General features: G+C 44.1%; 2 protein-coding genes across 2 annotated transcripts; both read right to left on the reverse strand.

The window, feature by feature from the left end:
- Positions 1-1,741: 1,741 nt before the first annotated feature.
- LOC134107217 (uncharacterized) lies at positions 1,742-4,848 on the reverse strand. The gene has a single exon (XM_062558864.1). It carries the CDS (start codon positions 4,846-4,848, stop codon positions 4,021-4,023), a length of 828 nt encoding a protein of 275 aa, XP_062414848.1. The 3' UTR covers positions 1,742-4,020.
- Positions 4,849-6,814: 1,966 nt separating this feature from the next.
- On the reverse strand, positions 6,815-13,133 carry zgc:92275 (cholesterol 7-desaturase nvd). The gene is made up of 7 exons (XM_037483948.2): positions 12,477-13,133; positions 9,589-9,777; positions 8,871-9,049; positions 8,534-8,659; positions 8,298-8,417; positions 7,936-8,112; positions 6,815-6,994 (listed from the first exon to the last, which is right to left on the reverse strand). The coding sequence occupies exons 1-7, from the start codon at positions 12,871-12,873 to the stop codon at positions 6,833-6,835; spliced, it is 1,350 nt and encodes a 449-aa protein (XP_037339845.2). The 5' UTR covers positions 12,874-13,133; the 3' UTR covers positions 6,815-6,832.
- Between the last annotated feature and the right edge of the window lie 3,742 nt (positions 13,134-16,875).

Consider the following 16,875-nt stretch of genomic DNA (forward strand, 5'->3'; position numbering starts at 1 on the left):
CTCACACATCAATAAAGCCACCAATCTGCTCTGCAGTCATTATGTAAGACGCGGCGCAGGAGTCCCACAAAGACGCCGCAGCTCGGTCTGTCTCTGGCACACAGAGATGGTCGCAGGCTTTACACTTCAGTAATCCGCAAGAACACGCTGGTGCGTTTGCTCTTTGAGCTGCCGCCCACGCGTTGTGATGCAGACTCGTACACCACCCACTTTGTCCTCTGCAGGGCTAGAAGAGGGACGTTTTCAATAGTGCGGCTCATTAAATCAAGAGAAATGAAATATGGATGGAGAAGAGTGGAGTGGCGCAAGAAAGGAGACTTGTCTTAATGGGTCAACACGGTTGAAAGCAAACAGGTCAAAGATGGAGCTGAATGAGATTCTATTCATCCTGCCTGCAATCAGCATGTCGAGCAGAGCCTTGTTGACCAAGAGAGTTTATGAAATCCAGTCAGAGCTCGGATTACTTGCTGCTCAGTTCACTTCAGGTGTGAAACCTCGCTGTTTTTTTAGGTGCCAAAATTTCCCGAAACTGAATTCAACATGAAAACATCTCCTGCTTCGACATGCACTGACTCCTCCACCACGCGGCTTTGGTTTGTGGATTTCCCTCTGCTCCCTGCACATAAGTGTGTCTCATTTATCTGCTCTTCCTGCCATTAAAAATGGCCCATTGAAAAAAAAGTTTGCAAAACCCTTTGCAAAAACTACACAATAACTACCCCAGCTGGTGCATCTTTATTAGCTTTGCAGCGCAAGCATCACACTACATTCAACATCATCAGAAAAGTAAAGTGATAATGTGGCTTCTCAACAAACAAAAAACATTGATGTCAATCATATTATTACATTTTTCAGAAATCCCCAGAATGCATTGAATTGCTGCACACGGCACTGAAAATAAAAGTGTGGTTTCCGCTAAGTTTGTTCTCGGCAAGGACAAAACCTCTTGTGTGTGCACTCCTTAGGGTGTACATAAGGAGTTGCCTTATTTTTCTGCAAGATTGAAATAAAAAAAAAATTGTGAAAATTTTGATTTGATTTGATTTCAGATTATGTTTTCCCTTCATGTTAAAAATATTGTATTTGTAAGAGCCATTTTGTTATTGTTTTGTTTGATAACCTCCCACCACTTGGGGCGTAGGGCAGTGTTTCAATTCACCGCACAGCCCATCTAATCAGGAGGATTATCTGTGACAGATGTTGATGTTTGGGAAGCAAACAGTTTTTCGACCATGTGAGGACAGTTTACTGGTGTATGGTAAAAGTATTATGCTAGATTAGAGAGTATTAGATGGATGAAGACAAAGGACAGGTCTTCTGTTTATGTTTGGAGAACAAATAAATTACCATCAAAGACCAACTGGACTTCTCAGGGTTTATTTCATGCAGCAAAAGAAACTACCAACCAACGAACACCAACCAAGGTGGCTTTATTGTTGATACGCAAATGGGTCACTATAGTATTAAAACATCAATGGACACAAAAACCGTCCATATTAAGAAAATTACTTAAGTATTAACATTTAAATGAAGTTTAACTATTGATATATAAGAGAACAGTATTAGTGATTTTCATGCATTTCATGAAATTCATTTTTTGTTGCCATGGTAACACCACTGTTTTTGCAGCAGAGCAAATCTCAAATTAAAAGATTCACCTTTTAAAATGTGTTCCAATCTTCATCTTAATCAACATGATGACTTGGCCTTTTGAAGAAAGATGAAACATTTCATTTCAATCCATTTTTAACTTCCTTTATTTTAAGTGGTCCAAAGAGCCTTTCATACAAGACTCACTGTCAGAAGCACAAAGTGGGAGCAGACAGAAATGTTCCAGCTGAACTGTGACATGCTTTAGCGCTTAGCACGACGCATCTGTCTGCAAACTGCGTGTCTTCAGCTCTTTGTGCTGCTCTTTCCGTCAGATGAGAGCGTTTTGCCCAAGACATTTACTCTGCTCTGAATGTGTCCCTAGTTGCATATAAAATAACATACATACACACACACACACACACACATATGTGGACCTCCAAAGGTAACACAATATATGCTGGGCGCTTTGGAGCTGATGCACATGGAGGTTGGACGCCCACGTTATCTGATCCAAGCCAGAAGCTAAATAGGTCACGCTGTGCCAGCGCGGTGACACAAACACAGTCTTGGCAACGGACCGCCTCAATGACTCATCTGCAGACGGATGCCTGCCTATCTGATGTGTTTCTTATGTAGCCCGGCATACATTATAGATGTGTAAGCCCCCTCAGTGCTCTCTTGCTTGCTTGTCCCGAGCTGAAGTATTCATGCTGCAGAGAACACAACTAATCTTCCCGATTTCAGAGTCCCAACTAACTTGCCGCAATGCCCAGTGGGAGGAGGGGGGAGGGGGGGGGGGTCGAGGGGGAGGGGCAGGCCTGACCCATTCAGATTCATTTTAGGGTCCACATTAGAGGCCTGTCGCCTCCAAACCTCTCGATTGAGTCGTTGAGACAGTCGACAGGGTCCAGAGACGATTACACCTCAGGAAAATGTGTTGTAATAAAAACACAACCTTGATTCAGTTATACATATAACATATACAGTATAGTCTGTGAAGTTATCACTGATTCCTAACTATTCCAATGGGCATTAGACTTTGCAGATAGTGTTCCAATGTAGTTCACAACACAAAAAGTTACATTTCCTTTTGTCGGATACAAGTTTAAAATCAATAATCATGAGGTTTATTATGGACATTTTCAAAAGTGTTAACACTTTCTGTGCATTCATGTGTAAATGCTGCACAAATGAATATTTGATGTATTTTTCTGGCCACTTCAGGGCACAAGGGTAGTCTGACAACAAGCTTTGACATATTAGCACTTTTAAAGTAACGACCTTGTCACATTTAGCAAATAGAGCAAAGTGTCATTCATTTGTGTTGCTTCCCAACTCCTGAATGTAAACCCAGAAAGCATCTGTTTGTCAGAGGCTTACTTGATCTCTGATGAGAGCAGACTCTCAGGGAAGTTGCACAGAAATCTAAACAATGTTCTAAAATGGAACAAAAAAGGCATTTTCTTTTATTCGTTTTTCACGAATGACTCCCTCCATGATATACTAATTACTTTACTCTATTGTTTTTATTAAACACTTTGATATGTTTTTGGAAGGCCAAACTTTTAAAATGCTCATTTAATGAGTATCTGTAGTAACAATCTATTTAATCGCACAGATACGTAGCGACACACATTAAAGGGCATAGGCAATAAAACAAAAAAAGGACAAAGAAATAAACTGGTTCTTTGATTCCAGCTCTCATCGTGGCCCTCTTTCATTCTCTCTTTGAACAAGTAAAATGTATATAAATTATTAAATTGACAGGCCAAGTTTCCCTCATGCGCAATATGAAAGGAGATCAAGCTAGGTTTTTCTGTTGCTTAGAATATGGAGCAGTCACAGCGGAGAGCTTCCAAGCTGTTCTGATGAGAAGTAGGTCAATACGAGACCCAGAAAGATATGAAGAGTTTTGATCCAAAGTCAAAACCTCCAGTTAAACGTGGCACCAAACCCTACGGGACAAACCAGAGGCACTCTTCAAAGAACACCAAAGTCACAGGTGGACTAGCTGATAACAGACTGGCCCTCGGTTTGAGACATATTACAAAAATGTTGTTCCTTAAACTTCATGATGCCAAATATGTTTTTTGTTCAACGGGATAACAATATTAAAATGAATTCCTCATGTGAACGTTTTCCTGTCGTTTCTGCTTTTTGCCATATCCAAATTGGACCATGTCCATAATGATATCTATATAGGGTCCAAAGGTTAGTCTGGAATAACCAGGGCATGTGAAACAAGGTCAATAAAACAATGGAACCACAAATTCACTTTGATAGCAGAGTAAAACATATTTCTCAATGTTCCCACAATAACTAGACAACCATGCAGATGCCTGCCTTTCCCAAAGTGTCACTTATTCGACAGGCAGCTCATACATAAAGCAGAAGTCAAACCACTGACGATGACCTCTGACCCCTGAGCTAGCTGTTTAGGAAAAGTACAGACAGCAGTATGAAAGGAACCACCATGTACAGGAAGACGCCCAGCACCAGCAGGAAGAGCAGCAGCAGGCCAGTGATGGAGAAGCAGAGCGAGCGCGACCTCCCAAGCAGGCAGGACGGGTAACGGCAGCGTCTGTCTGTGTGCGCGAGCACAGCGAAGCAGCACAGGGGGGGTCCTGGGACGGCCTGGGTTTTGGGGCCGGGGCTCAGGACGGCCGGCGGTCCGGGGTCGCAAAAAACGCCGCCCCCGTACGACTCCTCCTGCAGCCGCTGTATCTCCCAGCGCGGGAACGGGGTGGTCTGTCGGCAGAAGGGGCACTGCAGCCGGCTCTGGTCCTTGGCCCGCCTCATGATGCCCGCCGCGCAGTGGTGGCACAGCGCGTGGTTGCAGTGGAGCAAGGTGACCCGGCGGTCGCCGCGCGACTCGAACAGCTCGCTGCAGATGGGGCACTCGAGCCCGCTGCTGTCGCTGCGCGAGCTGCTGACACTTCGGCTGCGGCCCGGCTCATCCCCGGCGGCCAATTGCAGCAGCTCTGGGGGAACAGATGTCCGCCGGTCGGGCCCATCTGTCGACGTTTGCGATCCCGTTCTGTCACCGTCACCACAGACAGGACCCTGATGTCCGCGCCTCAGCGGAGGCTTAGTGGCCGCGTCGCTCTCGTCTCCAAGCTCGCCCCTCGCAGCGTAGAGAACTCTGACACCAGACTCCTCTGGGGCCTCCAGGGGTTTTTCCTCCAGCGTAACAAGGGCCTCTTGCTCGGCCATCCTTCGTAACACGAATGCTGTTCTGTTTTCCGTCTGGTCCATATGTTTAACATGGCCCTAACAGAAAGCTCAACATGTTCCCAGGCCCACTCTCTGTTCCGGACAAACGCTCGAGTGAGACAAATGTTGATGTAATGCTCCAGCTCAACAAAGGAAGCACAGTCCTGAACCACCATAAAACCAAGATAAGATAAGCACATTCACAGATAAGGAGTGCTAAGCAACGATGTGAGCCTCAAAGAAGTGCCACCGGCCGAGCAGCACGGGGCATGTTTCATGATTCCACTCGAGTGAACGCGCATTGGGTGCCACGGAGCGCTCTCTCACGATGACGCATGTTTGAGCGAACACTTTAGTGCGAGGGAGACGTTTTTAAATAAACGATACATCTGTAGATTAGCCTGGGACAAAAAATACATTTAAATATTGAGAAGGAGGAGAGCATCTGGTATTCACGGTGCTTTTGACCACGGCTAGTTTGCTCGCTATGAGCATCTGACAATCGTATGGAAATAAAAAACTTCGTCACCCAACCCCATCAGCTCCTTTACAGCCACGTGAGGTCTAATGCACACTGCTGTTTAGTAACGCCTCGCAGCATTAGTCATCAACGATTAAGTCGGTATAACGAGTAGACAATGTGAACTGCGAGGGAACAAAGAGAAGCGTTGACACTTCATATATGGGGCCTAAAATTTAGAGATGTTTTTTATTGTTTTTTTATTAAAATGTTACTTACTATGGTAAGTAAAATGTTATCACATATTTGCAAAAGCCCAGAATCATTTATTTATCTCAGTGTCTCAAGATATTGAAATGAAGAGGAACATGTTTAAGGTTATTTGCTTTGGGGTCATCTTTTTTTGTTTATCAGCATCACATCACATCAAGAAAGGTCATCGTTTATCATCTTGCTACATGACATGATCATGCATATCAATATTTGCATAAAGTCAATGGAAGTGGAATTTAAATATAAAGAGGGTAACTCAACAGAATGAAGCCAGCCTGCAGCTTCACTGTTTGGGTTCACCCTCGTGCTGTTTGTTCAGCAGCAGGCGGCTGATAAAAATGAACAAGAATGCCCACCACCTCCTCAGCAGCAAACAGCACGCAGGTCCAGTCAAGGGAAGCAGATCTGGCGAACATAGTGGAGCAGCTAGAGAGAAGTTTGGTGGAGAGAAAAACCGAGCTATGAGGATTCAGGGTGAATGTTACTCTTCCATCAGGTGGAAAGAAACAGAGCTCCAAAGAAATGAAAATGTGATCTGTTACTGTTTAACTACAGACACCTGGGCATAAAGGTGCGTTCCGCCTCTTTTGCTCCCGCTCCAACGTGGTTGGTCAATACTACTCGCACTACAAAGTTGGAGTGAAGTTTTCCTGGTGCCAAAGTTTCATGTTTTTTTCATGCAGTCCGCTAATTTTCAATGCGCATCGTTGTGTCTGAGAAGAATCGGCCAGTGTGATGACACGTTAAAAAGACTTAAACTTATAGTTTGGAATTTGGTATTTTCTAATTCATGTCAAAGTGAGACAGCAACTGATATCCAAGCATGGTGTCAGAAATCTCACTGAACTCTAACCAGAAGAAGGTGATTGCATATCAAACACACCGAGATACAAGGTGGCTGTGGCAGGTTACTGGTTATGCACATCACAGTAAGTGGAGATCATCTTACTTTTTGCAGATTTCTGAGAATCAAACGGTCTTGACAGGGATACAGCGAGGAGACAGTGGGGTTTGTACATTAGCACTGGCTCACCAGAATCTCACACATATGGGCTGAACCGCTCAGTCGGTTCTGTCCGTCCAACCAGGCGACGTGGCGGCTGTTGGCACTTGCGTGCATAAAGCTGCAGTCAGGTTCAGGCTTTCAAGTGGGCCTCACAAAGAGGCCATCAGGCCCACTTCCTTCCTTTCATGTATAATATCTGACCCATAAAAAAAATTCCAGCCTCCGTATTCGGGGTCCTCTGATTAATGTCAACCCTGACCTGACATCATCGCTTCAGTTGGGAGAGGTCAGAAGTCCAAAGTGTGACGCTGGTGCTGCAGCTGCGGGCTGTTCTCGCTGTAGAACTGACTGAACCAGCGCCTGTGTTTCTGGATGGCTGAGTCCTCCTTCACCAGAAGAGGCTTGGAGATGTACTTCTTGTTGTTCCAGATCATCACGTCGCGCTCAAACTGGACACAAAGAAGTAAACGGGAGAAGGTGACCACATAGAGATTTTAATTAAGATTTCAAATAGGCTAAACATGAGCATTAATTAACAAACGTTATTCACGTTTGACTTGTTTTAATACCATAAGTTACCACACTGACTAAAAGCAATCTGTATTTCTACTTGCCTGATGCATTTATATATTATAATTTATGTATGAGGTGTTGGTGAAATGTCACTGCACACTGTTAGAGAATCCGCTGCTGAGATTTGGCATTTCAATACTACACCTCTTCACATGTCCTGTGAAGTGGTAGCGATTTGTGTTGATACCACATGGAGACACAAAAGGACTAGATGATCAAACTATCTTCTGACTATGTGTTATTAATTACGGGTTATTCACAAAGCATCTAAGCACATAATAAAGCTTGAGATGTGTAAAACCGTTACGAGATTACTCTCTTTACTCCTGACTCAAAATGTTGCCTGTTTAAAATTTCGTGTCCAGTTGAAGTTCTGCTTTTGGTTTTTAGACAGAATTAAACATTTGAGAAATGCAGCTTCTTTTGTTAAATGAAAAAAAAAGAGAATGATTAGATGAAGTACTAAATAAACTCTTAATTTAGGCATTTTCTTACTTACTTATGTTCACGTACTACAATTATCATTAAGACATCTTTTTCTGTCTATTTCAAGCCAACTCATTAGTTTCGGTAAATGTTTTTTGCTTTGCCACTCAGCTAATTATCAAGTTTAATGAGGGCTATTCACACCTTCTTTGTGACTGTGTGGTGTGACTTCTGGAGGCAATGAGGAGGCAGAATTCATCCAAAGGCAGAGTGAGCTACAAACACACACAGTGATGCCCTCAGAGCAACGCGTCATCTTAAACTTACTGTTAATAAATAACCGTGAGCTACGAGTGACCACGTGGCAGTAGGAGGTGAGAGTGTACTGCACCTGAATGCACTCCGCTCTGAGGATGAACTTGGGCACCAGAGGTGGGATGTTTGACTGGTAGAAGATGGTGTGAGAGACACACTGCAGCAGAGGCTCCACCGGAGTCACACACTGCAAGATGACGCCTCGGCCCAAGAAGCTGTGGTCAAAGAGCAGAAACACCACTCCCGGACCCACCTGAAACAAATGTTTGGGGTTTTCATCATTTACAAACCCGTCATTCAGAATGTGTAACGATCAATAATCAGTTCAGTCCAGCAATGTCCTCCACAACCGCTTTGGGGACAACCCACCATTCCCGCCCTTTGGGCTGTGTACTCCCTCCAAAGACCCAGAGGCCATGGGGGTGCTCTTCACCGTACCTGTCTGGCCACGACGCGGACATCCAGCAGAGGCCAGTGGCACCCAAACACAGTCAGCGCGTGTTTCACCGTCATCTGGGAGCAATGCTTGTTGGGCTCCGGCTCTGGTTCCCAGTGAACCTCGAATAGGAAACACACACACACATGCGCGCGCACACGTCATAGAGCATTCAGTGGCATCCCACACACAGATGCTTTGTTCAAAAGGAATACATTTTGTACCATTCACAATTTACCTTCCAGTCATGGCGCAGGAATTCCCAGGCTTTGCTGTTGGTGTAACGCAGATCTACACCGCTGGCAATAGCCGGCGTGTGCAGGTGAGTCAGGTGAGCGATGTCCGCCGCATTTTCAGGAATCTCCTGCATGAGGCCAGAGGTCACCATCACAGGTTAGTCAATTGGGTTAAAGGTTTGGTAATAAATGATTTGATGTGAGTCATCTATAGTTTTCGAGATATCAGCCACTTAGATTTATTGTGAACACAATGGGACTAAATGGCGCTCGGCTTGTGTTGAGATATCGTTTGTCATCTTGAAACAAACGTCTTGATGCAGTGACATACACACTTACCTCTATGTGAGCGTTGATGAAATGTTCCGTTCTCCCCCGATAGACCCACTCGCCCTTTGTGATTTCCTGCTGCTCCGGGATGGTCCACTGAGGATCGTCTCCGTCACAGTGAAACCAAACCAGGATCTGGCCGTTGACCTCACAGCTGGGCCAGCAGCGCACTTTGGCAAACTCCGGCACTGAATGACAGATGAGACCACGCGGTGTCTTTAGGAAACACACTTTGGAGAATCCACTTCCTACAGTGGTAGATATCAGGATGCACCACTGTGTATCCATACATGTGGCAACTTTAGCTTTAGTTAAAAAATGAATCCAAATAACGGTTCGGAACTGTGAAATTTACAATTAAAATACATCCCATAACATCTAATACAGCTGCCAGTATTTCACCAAATTGTCAACAGATTTATTTTACATCTTCAATGCAGTGCGAGACATCAGATATCTGTCACAGGAGAACTTGTAGCACCACCCTGAGGACAGTTTGTGTTTGACTGACTCTATCTACATCTTGTTTGTTCCTCAAGCCATTAGCAAAGCTTTGGACTTTTAGTCTTTTTTAGAAACAGTAGCTATAAAACTCTGCAACCTTAGCCTTCTGCCTGAGGTTCTTAAATTAAATAAACATTGACCAGTATTGTCTATCCAGAAATAATAACGAATAAATAATGAAATTAATAAATGAAAATCATGGGAAAACACCCCCAGTTCATACCTTTTTCTGCATAAGGGATCTTCACGCATTTTCCATCGTTTCCCCGAAACTGCCATCCATGAAACGGACATTCTATGCAGCCACCCACGACTTGTCCTCCCACAGCCAAGTTGGCCCCGAGGTGGGGGCAGTAGGCATCCACCACGTAGGCCGGCCCATCCTGGCCCCGAAACACTGCCACCTGTTCACCTGTAGGACCATTAATCACAGCAGGGACGAAGAAGACTTTCATCAATGAGCTGATGTCTCCACGGACAAATCTATATGCAAAAAAAAACAAAAACATGTGAAGATAAGCGTGCAGCAACCCTGCATGCAGAATAGATTCCTCCAATTCTTTTTATGTGAGCACCACGAGCAGATAGTGTACACTTTGCAGCTGTAAGGAGGTTGACTTGCAAACAACTTGGAACTGCTGGTGTTAAATGATAAAGAAGACTGTCACAAAGAAGCTGGCGCTCATAAACATTAATTTTCAAAACATTTCATTCAGGGAACATCCCGACTCTGAATGAATTGCTGCTGCTGATGTTAGTCTCCTCCACATGTTGCCAATAAAACCCACGTAGGTAGGAATTGAATTTTGTTTTAATCACTGCTATCCACTGCTCTTTTGTTCCACTGCCTTTTGCAAAGGATGAGCAGCATTAAGTCAAGAAGTCCCCACCGGAACCCACTTTGTGTGGTACCTCCCAGGGCTAACCTGCAGTGTTCAGATTACTCCCAGATTAGAATAGCCTCGGTGACCTGCAGTAACCACTGAGCCATCTGATCTAACGAGGGGTGCACAGCACTGCACAGCACAGCTGCGTGCAGGGAAAAGGACAAACTCGGGGGAATTCAATATGTGGTGGAAATGGATGACAGCACAGAAAGGTTTGGAGTGAGACGTTGCAGTCGTCTGCAGCAGGATGCAGAGCCTGGGGGGAGTTTTTGTGATGGCTTCGACAGAATGTGGCGCTGCAAAAACCACTTGTGCTGAAAGGGACATGGTGGGTGTGTGGGTGGGTGGCTGTGTGTGTGTGTGTGGGTGGGTGGGTGGGGGGGGGGGGGGTGCTGCCTGTATATTAAGTGTCAGTGAGTGAATAGCATTCACGTCCTCTGTCAAATCTGATAATGAGAACAAGATGACTAACATTCCATCATTTCTTTGTTGCTCATCTGTATTTTTCTAATTCTTTTTTTTATAGATTCAAAACGGTCAAAACAAGCTGGGAATATCATCTAACTTGTATTTGCGGATTTTCTCTTAAGAGTCGGTTTCTCTTTTAACGTGTGGATGTCCTTTTCAGGTGGAAAACCTTTTATTCGTTTATGTCCGGTGATGGTGTGCCCTTAAAACATGAAAGCGCCACGCGCTCTTTGAAACCTTTTTGAACTCCAACTCAAAGAACTTCTCTGAGGAGATGAAACAGTCCTCTGCGTAACAACACAAGAATAAAAGATCTAAAACGGGACGCACGAATCTGTTTTAAATCACACGGAAATAAACAGCCATATAAAATGAATAGGAACCCTCCAACAGTGCTGCTACAAATCACAGTCCAGTGAAGCAGATACGTGAATGATGAGACCTCGTTCATGAGAGGTTGGATGAGAGTCCAATAGAGCAGCAGATTTTATGAAATGTATAATCAATAATAGGAGAATTCTATACACCTAAATGTATGTACGTTATATTTTTGCCTGCACAAGACATTTGAAAGCATCTAGAGCATTAGCTCCAGAAATGACTAATTTCATTATTTTACTAAATCTAATAGACATTTCATGAAAAATACTTATCAGGCGATTACATTATAATGCCAATAACCGTTAGCTGCAAGTTAAGAGAAATTATTTGCTAATTCACTTCTATCTCTATGATCAAGAGCAAAGTACTAAACACCCTGGTTGCTGATCTGCTCAAGTCAACATGCTGTTTTGTATCTGAAGTATACTTTAAAATGCTGAAACATTTGATATCAGCTCGTCCCTCCAGGCAACTCAGCTTCGTAACACTGTTACCCTGAGAGGTTTGTTAAATAGGTTGTAGTGGCAAGTCAAAAACTACAACACTTAAAAAGTGCTTTGTTTAAATAAATAATTTAAGAAGAATTACCAATTGTGCCTCCCACAGTTTAGGCACTGGATCACAATTCATCCATATCTAAGAAATAACAGCATGGATCCTCAGTGCATCTAAGAGCTACACTATGTGTTCTCTGGAAGCTTATTTGTGTGACATTTGAATTTCAGTTTACATGATATTTCATTAGTAAACTCATATTGCTTATTGTTATCCAGAGCAGTTATTACTGGGTAACTCTCGTGATTCTTCCTGTGCTGAAACATGCATGAAATCTCGGTGTGATCCTCCACTCTGAGCTTTTACAGCCAATTCAAATCCATCCGAAGGGTTACGTAGATGATGGGATGCCCCTCTCGGTATGATTTGGATTTCTGACTTTGTCTAGTGAGGTCACCTGGTTGTTACGGCAGTAAAGGAATGGAAACACAACAATAAAATGTAATATTGCACAATCCTTATGGTGACTGAACCACAGTAAAGAGAGGGGGCATTAGGAACAAAACCTCGAGGCTCTTTCTCTCCCTGTCTTCCTGGTGGTTCACTGAACTCACCTGTCTGCCTTTTTCATAGCTCACCTCCACTTCAGCTCAGGTAAACACTGATGCAGGGTGGACATCTTTTCGCAGGCCCACTAGAATATTGAGGCCTAAACAATATAACTATGATAGAATGGGTCCTTGTTTTCAAAACAAAATACAACTTGTCATTGCTACCTTGGTGTCTACTTTTAATACCATTTTAAAACACCCTATAATGCTGTGGCAGCTGGTACTACTCAAGTAGCGCCGTTAATGCATCCACCTGTAATTAAACATACCGAGAACAGAGACACTTTTGACCTCGCCAATCTGGAGCCTGCGCGAGTCCAGAACCCGGTACCAGCCGTTCGGAAAGACCGGAGGCAGCTCTCCGGTTTTCCTCCTTCGGCGCACCTCGTTGGCCGCCCGCGCTCTGGAGCGACCGTCCTCGGCGATGTACCCCACGTCGTCGGGCCCCCTCAGCACCTCCAGGGGACCGAAGAGCAGCCCGTGCAGCCAGCCCAAGGCGAGCAGGGAACATCCGGCGATGACGCAGACCACAGCCCGCTCAAGTAACCCCAAGTCGCTCCAAACCGAGCACCCGTTGCGCACGGAGTCCAGCGGGTCTCCGCTGCGCACCAGAAGCATCACAGCTACTCCCAGTCCAATAACGACGGCCACTTTCCTATTGGACATGCTCTTAGTGCCTAGCGAGTCTTTGCGCGGTCCCTTCCTCCTGCGGTCAGTTTATCGTGAGCAATCGGCATGACATTCAAATGTCGCCAGGAGACGAGAGGGGCCACTTTGTATTTTTGGATTGAGCAGCAACGGGCAGAAGTTTTATTTTGAGTGCCCCCCTCTGTTGTCTCTGATGGTATCAGTCAAGTTACCTGGATTTAGTTCACCTAATGAGATTACACTGGGATCGGATCAGATCATTTGAGCTGCACATATTTCAAAATAAAAGCACCAAGATGATATTTGATTCTAGTTTGTTCAATCATGCACAAGAGGTTATTTCAGACAGCGTAAGCATAGCACAGCGTAGACCACCACTGTCCGAGTCACTGAGCATCTGCCACACCACGTGACTGAAGGCTGGGGAGGGTGCTGGTCCAAAGATCAAACAAGTTCCATGTCCCGTCCGGTGGGGTTCGCGTTCATGTCCACAAACTGCGGCTCAGTGCTGGTGAATGCAGGCCAGGTCACAGCACCTCCAGGTTCCGTTTGTTGGGGTTTCTGTGAAAATAGAAAAGGAGAAAAACACGCAAAGGGGTCCATGAGTTGAAGACACGAATGTAATGTTTTGCACTGGTGAATTTTTTATTTAAAACAAAAACCAAAGAACGTGCACCAACGACGAGAGACATCAAACAATGACGCAACAAAGAACAACTGGCACACAGGGCTTAAATACACAAGGAAGGTGCAGGTGATTGGACACAGGTGGAAACACTCAAGCAATCACAAGACAAGGCAGGAAGTGAAGTTAACCCAGGACCATAAGGAACATGAAACTTCAAACTAAAACAGGAAGAGAGACCAAACCGTGACAGCTTCATATTTAAACATACACATTTGGAAAAGGTTGTATTACAGAAAAGAATTTTCTTATTGCAAGTTATCAACCAATAATTATCCATGGAGGTAATTATTAATTAAATGTGATTCAAATGTGGTATCTTCAAAATTAAATGTATATATATATATACACATAGGGCTGTCAACATTAATCTATGGCAGCAGCTCCCAAACTTTTATGGTCATGCACCCCCGTCTACATTAGTTTTCTAAATGTTGCTGAAAAAGCACAAACTAGGCTAATGTTAGCTAGTGTGTAAGTAAAACTTTTTTACTAAATTGTACATTTTGAATTTTAATCTTGTGAAGGGTAGTATAATTAATGTCTATTTTGTGTAAAAACCCTATTGATTTTTTACAAATTACATTTAATATGAATTGTTACTCCATTAGACCATCATTACAAGTATCCTATCCCTAACGATATATCGGAACTGATCGCATGCTTATGTTCACGCAGTAATGTTGAATAAATAATGTGTCTAGCAGACAATTAGATAAAACATATAGAAACATATACACTCACCGGCCACTTTATTAGGTACACCTGTCCAACTGCTCGTTAACACTTAATTTCTAAGCAGCCAATCACATGGCGGCAACTCAGTGCATTTAGGCATGTAGACATTGTCAAGACAATCTCTTGCAGTTCAAACCGAGCATCAGTCTGGGGAAGAAAGGTGATTTGAGTGACTTTGAACGTGGCATGATTGTTGGTGCCAGAAGGGCTGGTCTGAGTATTTCAGAAACTGCTAATCTACTGGGATTTTCACGCACAACCATCTCTAGGGTTTACAGAGAATGGTCCGAAAAAGAAAAAACATCCAGTGAGCGGCAGTTCTGTGGGCGGAAATGCCTTGTTGGTGCCAGAGGTCAGAGGAGAATGGCCAGACTGGTTCGAGCTGATAGAAGGGCAACAGTGACTCAAATAACCACCCGTTACAACCAAGGTGGGCATAAGAGCATCTCTGAACGCACAGTACGTCGAACTTTGAGGCAGATGGGCTACAGCAGCAGAAGACCACACCGGGTGCCACTCCTTTCAGCTAAGAACAGGAAACTGAGGCTACAATTTGCACAAGCTCATCGAAATTGTACAATAGAAGATTGGAAAAACGTTGCCTGGTCTGATGAGTCTCGATTTCTGCTGCGACATTCGGATGGTAGGGTCAGAATTTGGCGTCTACAACATGAAAGCATGGATCCATCCTGCCTTGTATCAACGGTTCAGGCTGGTGGTGGTGGTGTCATGGTGTGGGGAATATTTTCTTGGCACTCTTTGGGCCCCTTGGTACCAATTGAGCATCGTTGCAACGCCACAGCCTACCTGAGTATTGTTGCTGACCATGTCCATCCCTTTATGACCACAATGTACCCAACTTCTGATGGCTACTTTCAGCAGGATAATGCGCCATGTCATAAAGCTGGAATCATCTCAGACTGGTTTCTTGAACATGACAATGAGTTCGCTGTACTCAAATGGCCTCCACAATCACCAGATCTCAATCCAATAGAGCATCTTTGGGATGTGGTGGAACGGGAGATTCGCATCATGGATGTGCAGCCGACAAATCTGCGGCTGTGATGCCATCATGTCAATATGGACCAAACTCCCTGAGGAATGCTTCCAGCACCTTGTTGAATCTATGCCACGAAGAATTGAGGCAGTTCTGAAGGCAAAAGGGGGTCCAACCCGTTACTAGCACGGGGTACCTAATAAAGTGGCCGGTGAGTGTATGATTGGTCTGTACCTCTACAGTCTACTGAAAACCATTGAAAGAATGTTTCCATGTTGCCAATCCTGGCAACCCATAACATATTCAGGTGCAACATCCTCATATATTATTGGAAGAATACCAATGCTTCTCACCTGGAAGCTGACACTAGCTCCGCCTGCAGACTCTCCAGGCAATGGCGGCACGCTGGTACCACAGAGCATAGTTTCCTGTCGAGTGTCACATTTTGTGGGATGAGAAACACAGGGTCACTGAGGGTCACTGCTTCACAGAGATGCAAGGCGGATTTTGCAGTTGAAGTGAGATTTCCGAGCGGTTAACTATGCCCGCAACGGTTGAATTAAGCTGTTAAATGTTAAGCTCTGTTTGGTCAAAATGGGTTTGAACGCACACCTCCAGCCAGGGTAAGGTTTGGTTTTCGAGTGGGATATTTTGTCCCCCAACACTGTCTCCTTCTGTTTTCACCACGCCCAGCTAAAGAGAAACAACGGCTTTCACCTTCAATGACAGAGTGAAAAAGCTTGCATACTGTAAAATTAGACAGAAAAAGAAAAAGTGAGGCTATCATTCCCTTCGATGCACATCCAGTGGAATCAACTCTAAGGTTGATGTCCACAGAATGAGTTAAAGGTGATAGTTATCAGCGATCATGAGAAGCTGATGGGTGTGAACTCATTATAGGTGAACTAATTTTATTTTATTAGGCAATTAATTTCAAGAGCAGAAAGCTACTTCCCGCTAATCCTCTAAAAACTTGATTTGATGTCTAACAGACTTACGGAGGCTACAGAGGCCGTTCCCAAAGAAAGGACAACAGCAAACAGGATCTTCAGTTCCTCTATTTCACAATACCCCCCTCCCCGCTGCAAGATAATGAATACAGCTGTTCACACAACCTTTACACAGAACTATCATCTGGTGATTTGATCTCCAAACCTCCAACCTTGGATGAGCATAAAGCCGGATGTAAACCCTAAATCAAGGGATTGAACAATCAACATTGAACACGTGTTTTATTTTTGTATTCACAATAATTGACATAGAGCGGTCAAGTCTGATTCTGCACTGTTTTGAATCAAAAGGTGGTGGAAACTAAACTAAACTAGTCTCCACTTTGTTCAACCTTCTTTTTATAATGAGTACTGATATTGTAAAAATGAAAGTAATAGATTAAACTCAAAGACCACTCACAGAAGTACACATAATGAAGACACATTAATGAGAGTTCTTGGAAGTTGGTGATGAAGGAAACGTTGACTGTTACTGTTGGTTGATGGAAACCAGGTGGACAGAATTCTCAGATAACACGCAGCTTAGATTAGATAAAATCGCACAAATAGCCCCACACGTGTAAATTACATTTTTTGTTGGAAAAACGTAT

Source organism: Pungitius pungitius, chromosome 18 (assembly GCF_949316345.1).
Source record: "Pungitius pungitius chromosome 18, fPunPun2.1, whole genome shotgun sequence".
Classification (NCBI taxonomy): domain Eukaryota; kingdom Metazoa; phylum Chordata; class Actinopteri; order Perciformes; family Gasterosteidae; genus Pungitius; species Pungitius pungitius.